The sequence below is a fragment of the Synchiropus splendidus genome, chromosome 6, assembly GCF_027744825.2.
Source record: "Synchiropus splendidus isolate RoL2022-P1 chromosome 6, RoL_Sspl_1.0, whole genome shotgun sequence".
Taxonomy (NCBI): Eukaryota; Metazoa; Chordata; class Actinopteri; order Syngnathiformes; family Callionymidae; genus Synchiropus; species Synchiropus splendidus.
The window spans coordinates 8088085-8102792 of NC_071339.1; the positions used below are offsets into that span (position 1 = coordinate 8088085).

At 41.2% G+C, this 14708-nt stretch overlaps 1 protein-coding gene across 3 annotated transcripts in view; it reads right to left on the minus strand.

The window, feature by feature from the left end:
* igsf21a (immunoglobin superfamily, member 21a) overlaps window positions 1–14708 on the minus strand; it is a 212102-nt gene that overhangs the window by 114987 nt on the left and 82407 nt on the right. Inside the window, exon 1 of one of the 3 annotated variants that reach the window (XM_053867448.1) lies at window positions 3471–4871. The exons of the other annotated variants lie outside the window; for them this stretch is intronic. Coding sequence (XP_053723423.1) covers window positions 3471–3479 — 9 coding nt within the window. The 5' untranslated portion in view covers window positions 3480–4871. Of the gene's footprint in view, window positions 1–3470; window positions 4872–14708 lie in introns of those variants that run through there. 3 annotated transcript variants of the gene reach the window in all.

Below are 14708 nucleotides of genomic sequence, written 5' to 3' on the forward strand. Positions count from 1 at the left end.
AAGCTCAGTATCTTCATCCCTGCTACCTCCAGCTCTGCCTCTTGTCTTTTCCTCAGTGCCACTGTTTCCAAACCATACAACATTGCTGGCCTCACCACCGTCTTGTACACCTTCCCTTTCATCCTTGGTGCTTCCCTCACTAATTCCATTCATTCCGGTTGAAGCCAAAGCTCACTTGACCATACATGTACCTCAAAATGTCCCATTTGAAATCGGCGACAAAAACCTCTTTATAGGATTCATGAACAGACATGACAATGTATGGCAGTTTGAATCCCTGTCAAGTCCTTGCAGGTGTCAGGCCAACCGGCATTCAAAGAGATGAGATCTCCTGAGCTGGCAGGCCATCGCTGTTTAAACAGCCCCCTAATCTATCCGACTTAATGATAGCAAACCTTGATTAATACTGACCCTTAATCCCCTGTGAGATAAATGCAAAAGAATCAGCACATCATAAGCCTTCCCCTGATGCCATGGAGAGATCTGCTTCTGTTTGACTCGGGGAGGGAAATAAAAAATGGCTCGTGGTTTACGTAGATATGCTTCGTAATGGCTTCATTTGCTGCCACAGATCATGGAGGCAACGCTTTGCTGTAGATTTAAGGACACGCAATTCATGCCTGAAGGGATGGTGGCAGAAAATGTATTAATATGCAGGCATGGACAGCATTTATCAGGTGTTATCGTTCATCCAGCTTGCTCCAAAGTCTATCAGCAGTTGTGGAAAAGTCGTCATTCAATGTCTCCGTCACGGTCAATATTTGAGGAACATGTCTTTTAAGATGGTATTGGACCCCCTATGAGACACCAAACTCGCTGTGACTAGAAATTTCTACATTAGAAAATGTGCATAAGCACTGCCCATCAAAAACACTGTTTCGTGGGGAGCTGAAATCTTGTCCTCCCCAGCCACCTTCCTCTGTTGTGATTGGTCAGGAGGAAACCTTCAGTGCGACTCAAATCACTGCTCTACTCAGGAACCCCTTGAAAAAGGAGCTCTTTAACTGCAAGTCTGAGAGCTAAAGTCACTAAAAGCCAAAGCCCCACTTTCTTGTCAGCCCAAAAGAGCTGATTTAAGGCAGGCTGATTCAATCCACTGTGGGCTTCCCTCTCGTAATGTCTCATTTGCAGAGATTTCAGACTTTATAAAGTAAGAACTGCAATAGGGAGCATCATCATGATGGGCGACTTGCTGCATCATGGAGTGAAAGACTTCAACATTTGTAACATATGCATCAGTCAGAAAAGATTTGACCATAAGCTCTTTAAACTACACGGCCGTCTCACCATTCTGACCATAAATGTACCCTCCACTTGTTACATTTTATCATTTATTTAGATCATAAAAACTATCTGCTTAAATAGCTTAAGTTACATTTGAAGGGATTTACAACGTTCGACTATTGTTAACGTGCCGTACGCATGAGAATCAAACCTACCAGTTGTTGACTGTTCACACACACTCTATGCTTGAGCTAACTATAAAGTCAAACTGTGCAGCTCACTTGATGCTGTCGGACTGACTGAGCTATATGTCTGTTATTGTGTAAAAAAAAAAAAAAAAAAATCACGTACTAGTGCTTTTCATGCAGTCTTTTAGCCAGGATTTTGAAACAGAGGGGCAAAAGTGCCGATCCCCGGCCCATTCCTGACACACCATGTCAAACTTGCTTTGAAAAAAAATAAGCTGTACAATAATATTGTTTTATAGAAACAAACGTGAGTCAAATAACAGAACAGAAAAGAACTAGTAGCTGCTACCACAATGACACTTTCAGTGTCACTTTCATATGCTTGGGCTCTCCTGGGCAGATGTTTTACTTGGCTGACCATGCACAATTAAATTTTTTTTTTTGTTTTCATAATGATTCTTCCCCTTACTACAAGCTATTGTGTGAGTTTTGTTCAACTTCTTTCACATATTTATGCAAAATAAGCATGCAGTTGTACCAGCTGTGTGTCTGTGATGTTTTCTTTTAAATTTTTGCACGTGATTTATTCAAACGGTACATATATAAATGTCTGCTGCTCGATTAAATCAACAGCACCACATGAATTTTAATCTATTTTACTCATAATCGGCAAGCATGTGATCCTCCACTCCCCAGAGCAGTTGCATGACTGCCTGTCGCTGGGGAGTGGGAGAAGTAGGGAAAGCGGGCTTGATGCCAAAATACTAAAACTTAAAAAGCTATGAGTTTGTTATGTAAAGAATTGTTTAAAATGTGGAACTTATCTGCGTTTCCTCCTGTCATCAGCGTCAGACATCCCATCAACAACTCGCGACATGTGTATAACCGCGAGATTACGCCGGGAAACCAATATGGCGACAGCAATGGACAAACAAACAAAAGGGTCGAGAGTAGGTGAATTTACATCATATTCGACAAAATTGCCAGCCAGAAACACCCTTTTCATGGCAGCCAGTGTGATGACACGATGAGCATGGCGCCACCAGTCTCTAGGACGTCCATGTTTTCATGGTACAGCAGAATAAACAACCATCCATTCAACTCCTTGAAAGGGTTCTCAAAGAACATCTGATCTTTTAATAGCAATTTCATTGTCTTGTGGTAATAGATTTTATCTTCAGATCAGAAGCCTCAGCTGTTCCATGCTCAAATCTCAGCTTTTTTTTTTTTTCTCTGAGACACACAAAAACACTTCATTGTGGATGCTGAGCCGAGTCTCTAATGATGCTTCCCATAGTCAGGGTCTGATTAGGACTCGGTCTCAGGGGTTAACCAAAAACCTCCTCAAAGTGCCCGTCTGTGGTGGAGCCTATTTTTAGGCTGCAGCTGCATCAGCAGCCACAGAAGGAAATTCAACTAACAGACTGCAGGCAAACTCGGAAAGATCCAACCTGAATCCAGCTTCGATATTCTAGGCAGCAGACGTAAAATCATTACAGCACATCCTCGATAGAACTTGTATAAGATGGTGAGGATGGAGCACGGCAGAGAAGCTGTCTTTTAGGGTAGGTTATAAAAATATTTAAGAACCTCATGAAGTCCAATGGTGAAAATAAAATGTCGACAGTTGCTCTTGATTCAATGGTCTATGAGACACGATTGATGAAAGATGTGCACTGGAATACAGCTGCAGTTCTTTGTCATGTAGATCATTTGAACATCCACTAAATGGACATCTTCATAAGATAGTCTTCTTTCCACTGACTCATTAAAAGACTGAGTCTGTCAGCAACAAAGGAGATGATCATTCGCTCACAACAATGGTGTCTTTCTAAGCAGCCTGTCTTGAACATGCAAACTGGCAAATGCAATTCAATGTAGGCACATCATCGGGTTTTCTGGTTTGGTCTACAGTCTAGAAAGGGCTGCCCAGTCCTCAGTTAAGGAGAAGAGGTGTTTACTTTCAAAGAAAAACCTCAAACCTTTGCCTCCGATTGAATTAAATATGCACATATTGAAACAAAATACCATGAATCATGCAGTGTTTTGTTTAGCTACCTTAAACATTGAACCAGTCCATTTCCAACAATGTTACCGTCACTGCTCACATGCTTTCATGCCTTCTTCATGTTGGTATTGCTGTTCTCCAATATATCCACCTGGACCACTAGGACGGAGAATTTGCACCATTGTTATGTCTTCTTCATGTGTCATTTGAACTGCGTATCGGGTAGTAAGAGCAACACTGCCCCCCATGGTTTCCAGTGGTACTGCTCCCTTTGGTCCGTAAGCTTTGTGGAAACGCGCAGAAATGAATGCAGAGCACGGACAGAAGGCTCTGTCCATATCTGGATCAGCACAACATTGAACATAAATAGGTCTTGACAGCAGCACTGAACCAAGTCACTTTTGACCGTGTGCATTTGTTATTAAAAGTTCCTGAGTTATACCCAGCGTTTTAACAGCATAGGAAAGAAAAACCTCCCAGAATTTTTACATGTTTTTGTCAACCTGAAGTCAACCTGAAGGACTCTGCCTTTCAAGGCAGCCTATAATGGAGGACCAAGAAAGATGTCATTGAAAAGATGTGTGGATTACTGCACTAACAATCGATGGCTAGCCACTAGATTTGCCAGAGGTCCAGTCATTTATTATGTCCACCTTACTGCCTCTCAAGTCAAACCAGTTGAGGACTCCCCAAGAATATATTACCGTTGTCAGTGAGTTCACACATCAGAAAGGGCATGTCCACAAGTAACTGTACAATAGTTGGCTGATCACATAGAAAAAAAGAAGTCACATATATGTTGGCGTATGAGTCAGTTACGGAAAGAGGCTGAAGAAGGTTATAAACCTGAAAGGAGAACGACTGACTTGGTCATGACCTGAAGTCCTAGAGTCAAAGCAAAACACCATCAGAGGTCAGGTTGCATCAAATGAAAAGCGATTACATTATTTGTCACTGCATTCATGAAGCAAGAGGGTGACACGTCTCAGAAGAGACACAATAAAGTGTTGCAAAAAGTGGCCAAAATACCACATTATCTGTGTGAGTTTGAGGCGTGGAGAGTCCAGCTGCTGAGCTGTGGATCCTTGAGTGGTTTGCGTTTTGCTGATCTACAGTAGCTGTGTAGATCTGTGTGGGCGGTATCAATGGTACAGTCTCTTTACCTGTGATTTTATACCTCTGCATGCAGCACATCCATGTGTGACAAATTAAAGAGCTGGAAAGCCCTGACTTTCACCGCCTCAGCTACTGACACTCTGTGATTTTGCCACTTTATATCCAGGAACAAATTGCAGAAAATGTAGATAGGGGTGAGCAATATGGCAAAAGAACATCATGATTTATTTTCATTTAGATTTTTATTTATTCCGAATTTATCACAACGTTGTTCGTATGATTTCAATTTGAGAATTTCCAGACATATCTTTAAGAATATTTGACCCAACTTGCTTCAAACCCACAATGATTCATTCTGTCACATTTTGAGGATGAAAGAATTGGCTCGCTATGTTCTTCGCTATGTCTTCACTGTTGCATGTGGTTGTCTTTATGTATCCCATTGATGCTATGCTCAACCCACGAGGAATGAATGAATGCACTTGGTAAAGTGTTGCTTGTTCCAGGACATCCAGAATCTGATGAAAATGATCATGAAGTCCTGGACTTGTGACACAGAACACAACTACGCTCACCTTCTCATTATTATTTAGGACACAAAACATTTCTACGACAGATTATATGCAACTGGAATGAAAGAAGAACCTCAGTAGTGTTTGAAAGAAAAGATGAGAACAATTCTAAATACTGTCATGAATTGAACCACACCATCACAGGCACAGCACCATGCAACTGACAAATGTGTCTGCCACATTTGGGAACTAGTCTGTGCATGTGATTCGTGCTTTACTGAAACATTATTGTATATCTAGAATACACATCATAATTCTGAGTTTATTGTTACCACAATTGTCTGAGGTGTTTGTTATCTTCCAAAGCACTCTGTTCTTTTAACAGCAGTTTAAGTGCAGAATCCTCGCTACTTATATCACAATATTTTAAAGGTATTTTGCTTATTTAAGAAACAAAAAATACACACATAAATACTATATGTAATATAACTTCATTAATATCAAACACATTTTACTTCCAGAGTCATTTAGTAATTTTTACTTCTTTGGCATCAGTCTGTCACAAGCCAAGTGAGCATGCACATTCCAACCCAGTCACGCTCGAGACAACCTAACAACAACCAAAAACTTAACTGATACACGTTGTGACTGTCACGTCTCTGCTATCAAAGCTCCTAATCCAGCCACACAAACAGGTTGGGACTGGCTGCTGCTGCTGAGACTGCCAGATTCTGGACAGGGGATTAGAGCAGGGCCCTACCTCAACAGAATGATGTCACCAACAGTTAGAGAGCAGCTGTATTTTGCTGCACCCCGGAGAATGCAAGGCGAGGGTCTGTGACCTCTGGGGTGGGAATTCAGGCAGCTACTGTCAGAGACATGGCGAGATCCGGAGGAAATGCACTGAGAGAACGGTAGTCCAGTTCATCGATAGCTGTGAGTTACAGACCGTATCATGTATGTTTTTAAATGGAAGGAAGTAGAAGGGCAGTTAAAAAAAAAAGTAAGGATTGTAAGGGTTACCAGGTGCTGAACTCGGCAAGCTTGTTTTTAGAAGGATGGTCAATTCATCTCAAGCTAACGTGACCTTCAGAACTGCGAAAGTGGAGTAAAACCTTCTTTTTATATTCTGTATTTGACAAAATAAATTCCCCTAAAGCAGGCCTGGCCAACCCGTGGCTCCCGAGGAACATGCGGCTCTTTTCCCAGTTTCATGCGGCTCTTCACCAAAGTTTGTCATTCCCTAAACTAAAGGTATGGCATGTGTTTCACCTCTTATTCATTGTTGTGTAATTCAGTGAAGTGAAGATGAGACGCTCCAGTCTGCAGCGTCGCTCACACCCACAGACCGGGGCGTCATGTTATTGGTGGCATGAGCCACGTAAAAAAATATACAAGTAAAATAAATTGTGCACACATTTCTATCTACGTCGCTTGATATTTCAAGGAGGATCATGGTAAAAAGTATGAATTTTAAAAATACATGCACAAGAGACATACGCTGGACGTGAACCATCAACCTTGTGACACACACGGATGTGCTTTAACTGCTATACTGATGCTCAGTCACGTGACCAGCTGTTCAGGTTGAGCTCTTTTCAGCAACAAAGTAAAACAATGTGGCTCTTAGCCTCTGACTGGTTGTCCACCCCTGCCCTAAAGCGTACACATGTGCTGCATTGACTCCCTGCTTGTAGCCCACAGGCCATGCGAGGGAGTCCATTTCTAGCAGGCACAAATTCCCCTTGAAGCAGACAAAGCAAGAGTGAACGCAAGAGAGACCGACTTATAGGATTCTGGAATCTTCAACGCCCGGATCGGTCACCACCATTCATCATCTCCATAAGCGGATCATTGTTTGAATTGTAAAAGCACGACTAAATATCTGAAATTAAATAACATTTATCCATAATAATTAAAGCATGTTACATAAGTCTATATTGACACAGACTTAACTGTACAGAAGCAGGAATAAAATGCTTGTAATGTACATTTTAGTTGTACGAAAAGGGTCCAGAAGCAAAACTTAATTCAGTGCCCATGTCCCGTATCTAATTCAATTGCGTACTTATTTTGATTTGCATTAATTTCAATTGTGTTCTATTCCACTCACATGTGCTTCAAGTCACTACACCCAGTCTCTCACTCCCCCTTTTTCTTTCAGCTGTCGTCTTCTATGACGGCATTGCTGTTGTGCTGCACTGACCGGGAGGCGAATCTATCCTCACATTACCCATACTTTTCTCCCCATTAATGCTCATTCATGTCGCACTGGAAATTAGTAACGTTGCACCAGCTCTTGTTGTTGAACAGACTGGGAGCAACAGAGGAGCGGCGTGGCCGATAATGAAGTGCTGCCTCAACAAGTCATGGAAACACACAGCGGTAACAAGACGTACCGCACACGACTGGTCAGCGGTCTTCATCAACTCAAGAAGCGTTGAGGTGTTTGGATGGCAAATTTGGCTAATTTAGCTTACAGCAGTTGCTGCTTGTGTCTTCATGTCAGATTCAGTTCCATGTGCACTGCTCCAGTCATTATGTAAAACTCTGCAGCTAAATATAGTTCTTTGACTTGAATCCCTTCCACTCATACTCCAGCAACAGTCACACGAATGACAACAAAAATCAACTGCTGAGTTGAACTCATTTGACACTTTTTTACATTTATACATGTAACTCATTTAATTCATTTATTATTTCCTCAGGGGCCACATTAGATACTGTGACTGTTGAGAGGTGCCGGGAAGCCAAAAGAAAGGAGGCAACAAATAAACAGAACACTAAATGAATGAATAAATAAATACAAATCATAAAGTTGTTTTTTGTGTCACGTTTAAAATGCACTCCATGAAAACATCATCGATATGTGGATGAGCTCTAGTTTAAATTCCTATGAATTTTAAGGGACAAAAAATAAAATAGCCAAATGGTAAGGAAAATAAATTAATAAAACAAGAAAGTTATATTTGAGTTGCACTCATACAAAAATTACAAATTGAAAACAGTACATGAAATTGTTTTGTAGTTTTAATCTGGCTCCAGAAGGGCTGCACAAATATGGTAAAAATAAATACAATAAATAAGTTCCTTGTCACTTAAGTTTAAGTTTTTTGTTCTCCATTGCACTTTTAAGAAGGGAATGTGTGAAACTTAACCTTTCCCAAATATGTTAGATATGGTTTATAAGTAAAAAAAATGTACCCATCGAGCTACCCACAGTACATCACACATTTCAATTCAAGGAAATAGCCTGGTAGCGTTTGTAATGGGGACAAATAAAGAAAAAAAAAACTTTCTCCAGGTCTGCATGAAAAGTATCAAAACAAATAAAGGCCTGCACCTTGTAAAATTTGTGGTGGTAAGTACATTCTAGACTCGCACAGGTGGTGAAAAGTCAACAAGCCAATAGATGATGTGTCAAATGAAAACCATCTCACCCCGAATAAGGTATATTAATTCATTGTCTACAGTACCTCAATAGACGTAAAAAACGCTATCCTCTGGACATGGGGCTCACTTCTGGGATCCAACCTTGGTGCCTCATAAAAAAGCAGAGAGTATGATATGACCGCAAATGAAGTGAATCACATATTTTGAGTAGCATTAGTATTTTAGTACCAAAATATTATTGGATTATTTATTATTTGTATGACAGTTGGATGATGATTAAACACAAACATTGGCATGATGCTGTTTGTTGTACTCTCTAAAACACATTCTTTGACGTCAACCAAACAACCACGCGATGCGGGTGTGACGTCATTCACACCCGCCAGCAGCAAAGCCAAATGTAGTGGACCAATACAACTGTCAATGACAACCGACAGCTTGTCAGATAGTTACACATATGGGACGCGCCCTCCAGCATTGGCCTCTGCAGAGGCTGTGTGACATGGCAGAGTCTCCCTGAACCCATTTGCCAGTGGCCTGGAGGAAAAAAAACATCACCTCTTGCATTGAAGCTTTTTTCTCATCACGATTTTGGGGACAGACAAATGCTCCAGTGTTTCAATGGGCACTTCTTCGCAGCAGCATTGTCGTCATTGCTAGGCAACAGAGTTGATGGATCATATTCAGACTGGATGAGTGATATGTAAGAGGCTGACACTTGACAGACCATGCGGAGATATTGCCAGTGACAACACCATGACTATCTCCATCGCCTGATCTCAGGGACCTTTTTTTCCTTGCTTTTTGTTTTATTTTTTTGTAAGCTAAAAACATATACAGCAGTAGCCATTCATATGTTCGCTTCCCAGGCGGCTGGGAAGGCGGCTGGAGGGTCTTTGAATAATGTGAACCCCACCTACTCATTGCGCTACGATTTTCGAACTGAGGGTGCCGCTCTCTCTTTTTACATAAAGCCCAGTGTGATTTGATGTTCTCTGGCAGTGATGGGCAACAGATAGCCAGCAGGCCAGATGTGACTCTCTGAGAACCCCAAGAACCTGCATTACTTCTAGTGTGATGGTAACAACTGTCAGCTCTTCGGCTAAAATGCATATGTGGTTAACTGACAAGGTTTGTATGTAGAGTTGTGGAGAGCATGAACGTTTGGGTGTTGTGTGAATGGGAGACATGTAGAGCTTCGAGTAGAGTCAGTTGTCTTCTTTCACACTTTTTTTATGGTGAATACATTAGAGATGCTAGATACTGTCTCTGCCATCAGGTGTAGACTTGATCTGTGTCTCCTGGAAAATCTTTACAAGAAAGAAACAGGTGGTCAAGACCTTCTTTTCATCAACGCTGTTGCCTAAACTTGGGTTCCTCAAAAATCTCAAAATTCTACATTGTTCAGCTGTCAAACAGAACACGCCATTTAGATATATATATATATTAGATATTTAGATATTTTTGTTGATGTTATTATTTTTGGCTTATTTCGTATCCCTCAGTAATTTAGAAAATAATCAAGTAACATGACTTTCACATCATGGTACTGGGAACAGGAAACTAGGAACTGTGTTCGAACACGTTGTTATTTAACATGCCCTACCAACCTTGGTCACATGATGATATCAAAGACCCTGTGCAAAACAGAAATCTATTGAGCTAGGATCACATGGTTTGGTCTGGTCTACTTGTTGTACACTGTATACCTCCATATCATTTTTAGTCATAGTGTATCATCAGACTCAAGTATTTATAACCAGTAATGTACAACGTTAACATGCTGTATTCACTCACCCTTTGCATCTGTTATAAGTGATTCTGTCACATTTTCCTCCGTAGAGCGTCTCATGCTTTTATTTTGTTGCTCTCAGTTGTTCTTGTTTCCTGTTCCTCCTTTCTCTCCAGCTTCACGGGCAACACAGCGGGCGTTCATTCCCTCATCAAGCCTTCCAAGGATATGAACCCGTCAACGCCAGCTCATGATGCCGGATGGTTGCTTTTCGCTCCTTTACGGTAACTCTATCAAGACTTCCATGATTTCCTCCCTGACCTTTGTCTTGAGTTCTCTGGGGGCTTGAATCCCTATTCAGCCGCCTCCTTTAGTCCCTCGTTCCTCCGCGCTGCACTTCTGTTTCTCCCCTTCGCCATTCAGCCCGTGTGTGAGCAGTTTTATAGTAACACTTTTCATTTCTCTCTTCTAATTCGCCTCTCTTGTGTTTTCAAATTCTTCCTTAGTCCCTCTGTGTTGTTCCCGGTCCGCGTTCTGGTTCTGGCGTCTTTCGTTATCGTTACTTGTCTGTCCATTTTCTTGTTTATTCTCCCGTGCCGTCTGTTGACCAGCACTTCCTGTACTTGCATCCATCCTTCCGAAATCACAACAGGTTCATTTACTATGAATCTTAGGAAGAGTAAAAGGTGCAAATGAGAGAATGTTTCAATGATTTTTAAGATATTCTCCTACTATTATTCATCCTGCTCCTTTCCATCCTCAGACGTAACAGCAGCTGTCCAGTATACGTTGTCATATGGTGCACAGCTGATCATTGATTTATGTTCAAGACGTAATTTTAAAGCTATGACGGGCTCTTCAGTCCGAAGTCATCACAATTTGGAAATATTATACATTATATGAAAACATCCTACAACAATGCCTGTGGCACTTGAACAGTTCTATGTGAGTGCAATTGATGTCTCCAAACACTTTTGTTATGGGTAACCTGAGAGCCCCTTGCTCATGAACAGATGAAGGTACATAGATGACAAATAGACAATTTTTGATGCGTCAAACAGATTTATGGCTAGTGGAATTAAAGTACAGTCATCACGAAAGGTCAAAATTTCCATGGAAATGTAATGCATTTTGTTTAAAACACAGTCAAACATGCTGTCAAAACAAGGCATTGCCGTTTAAGTGGTTAGTTTTCAATTTATTTCTTTCAAAAATGGGCAAGTAAAAAGGCAAAGCGGCAGACAGATGGCAATTGTAAAATCTTGAGTGAAAGTTGTGGCGTTCTGAGAAGCTGAGAACCAACAGATAACCCCCGTCCACTTCTTCTTACTCACTCCTTGCAGCACATCTTCTTCGTGTCACCAGTGTGTAAGGTTGAGCCTACATTTGAGGGTTAAAGCATCAAAATAACAAGGTCATTATGATTGTGTTTCAGTTTGGTTAAGAGTTCTGGTTGCGTTGAGACATTAGTTTCGGGTGGTTATGTTCAGGGGGAGAGGCAGTGGAAAACAATACGTCATTGAGAAACCTCCAAAAGTCCAAAAGCATAGAAATATGAACATGTGTGTGTACCACCTACTGATATTTGGAACACAAATAACGTGTAAGATAAAATACATGTAGGACAATAATCATGTGTAAAAAATGTGTGCACAGTCAATTAACTAAAACACTATCTTTTGTACAGACACTTATTGGAGTGTAGGAATCAATCCCTATTTCTGTTCAAAGCATTCCGGCTCATGGATTTTGCACCTGTGGAGAAACAGATGGTCATGGACAAAACACAAGCTCAGTGATGGACAATACATATCTGCTGATGTTAGCAACTCAAGCGAGCTGTCTTTCTTCCCTACCGCATCAACCAGCCAGCTGGTGCACGATGAGTTTATAAGTAATGTTTTTCTTTGAGTAACTCATAAATCACCTAATGTGCTGAGGAACAGAGCATGGCTGTTGTCTCACTGCTTAACTAGACTAGAAAAGCTTTTTGTTTTGCGGTGCAAATGGCAACCGTGAGTTTATTATGATAAAGGTTTTTACATCTTCAGACCATTCCAACATTCATCACCTGAGCAAACTGTGACAGAAACTGGTTGAAAGCAGAAATCTGTGCAGAAAATTAGAACACAGCATGGAGTTTATGAAGGTTAAAGCAGCATCTCTCTTCATGGTTGACTTCATCAAACCAGGGAATTTTATTAACCTTAAAAAGAGATGACACTGACAGTCTAAGCACCAGTGTATTTTCTGTGTACAATTTGCTTCATATTGTGGCCTGTATGCTCCAGAATAAAGCACATTGCTTCTTGGGTTAGGCTTATATTTTTAACCGAGTGCTGTTTGGGATGAGAAGCCGTGGAACAATGACCAACATGCTGTGCGGTCACGGTGACACCGTGTCACAGCCAGAAGTTGACTTGTCTTGTTGCTGTTTGATAAGCTGTAACAACACTGGCAAAAAAAAAAAAACATTTCAAAATATGAGGAGGAAAGAGCTGGCAGCGATGAGAAAATATTAATCTGTCACTTCCTCCTTCTTCCTCACTTCTGCTGCCACAACTCAGCTCCCATTAGTTTTTACATTATGACAGCTGTGAACATGCCTGTGTCCTTCAGGAAATCATTTTGTCTTCAGTGAATTTACCCAGTGACGCTCATTTACTGATGACAAATGCGTACAATGTAAAATCAACTTGAACAACTGCAAAGAGGATAAAACTGCACGTAGTTAAATGACTAAAAACTAAACAAATCTTGATCATCGAGAACCTTGAACTCTTGGGAAACCAAGTCTTGCTTCCACGTTCACAAACGATTGACACAATAACATCCAACGGCGAATTGACAATAGAAACAAGTCACTTCAAGGGCACCGATTACAACGTTTTTGAAGTTCAAAATCACAACACAGCTAACATCATAACTCGTCTGAGCTTCCATTGTCCAGTCAACGGATGGTTACCGTAAATCCTGGACTACAGAGCACAACGGAATTAGCCGCACCCTCTAAATTTAAGAGGTCTGTTAGCTGCAGGTGCAGTGGTGCTGTCTGCACCGTAGAAAGGTCAGTGGTGCACCTGGCTTAAAAACGCATGAGTATCACTTCTAAACTAGTTTGGAAAATGGGGTCAGCATCGAGACTGATTCATGAAACAAACTTGGCAAAAAATCGGGCTCCACGGCCAGTCTCAGCTGCTCTCCGGTCCTCCAGCAGACTGGCCTACTTGGCGGAACTGCAAACACGCCGGCAAAAATATTTATATAAAGAAATATGTTGGCAGAATGACACTCTTTCGCCTGTAAAAATCCATATATTAGCTGCGTCGTTGTGTAGGCCACAGGGTTCAGACCGCGAGAAAACAGTAGTGGCTAATAGCCCAGGAATTACTGTAATTCCTTCGTCTCAGGCAGATATCCATAATGTTTTCCTCTGGCTATTCACTGTACCTGAAGGTCCAGTGCGGGGCTGAAAGCACGTTTTATTGTGCAGTAAACGCAGTAAAGTTTCTGTTTAGCTATAAACAAACTGTCATTTTGGTGACTGACTTGAATGATTTCACCGTTTCAATGAAGGTTGAAGAGGCTTGAACACTGATGTTAAGTGTCCTTGGCTCGGGGAAAAGAAACCTGTTCAATTCAAGCAATTAAAGCAAGTAGATCCAGGAAAAGCATCAAAGCAAAATAAGCAGTATTCAACATGAGCTGATCCTTGGATGGTCGCCGGCATGCACTTGGGTGCAGCGTGACCTCGGCAATGATAAGCTAGCTGCAATTGGGTTGAGCCATTCCGCTGTAATGCTGGATGGCAACATGAAGTTGTCTCTTGAAGATACCTCTTATCAGACAAAACTCTGTCTATTATTTGAAAGCGCCAGGTCGTAACTTGTACCTCAAGAAGTTGGTAAGAGGCACACAAGTGGGCACTTAGCTGGGACATAGCTGGAAGTATGCAGGAACTCCACTGACAGTTTGATGCTTACTTCGGTGACATTGATCAACATTAAAAAAAGCTGTTACGGCCAACATGAGTTCAGTGTCTTATTTCTGTTATATTTCCGGGTCCTTACACCATCAATAGTTAAGTCATAATAAACAAAATAATCTGCATTTTGCTGTTGATTCCTATGTTGCATGTGACTTTGAGAATTGCAAGGTGCACTGTAAAATGAGTAATATGGTTCATCATGTTAAACACCCAGGGAGATGAAGCTTTGACAGTTTTTAAAGCACCAGAGAGGAGTACAGCAACAGTGACTGATCAGATCGTGTATTTTATTTATTTATTTTTTTATATCCCCAGAAAGAAAATGTCCAAAGAGCTTCAGGTCTCTGTGTGCTTTATCAGTAGCTCCCACTTACTTTACACCACAGTTTATCTCCCTGTCACTGCTCCCAAGTCAATTTATTCTGGAAGTTGTTTGAGCCGTGCATGCAGAGCATCTTCCTGATACTGGGTGGAAATGGCTTGCCTCGGAGATATCTTAACAGCCTCCCCAGGAAGCATAAAGAAATCAGCTGACAGATTTATCTCG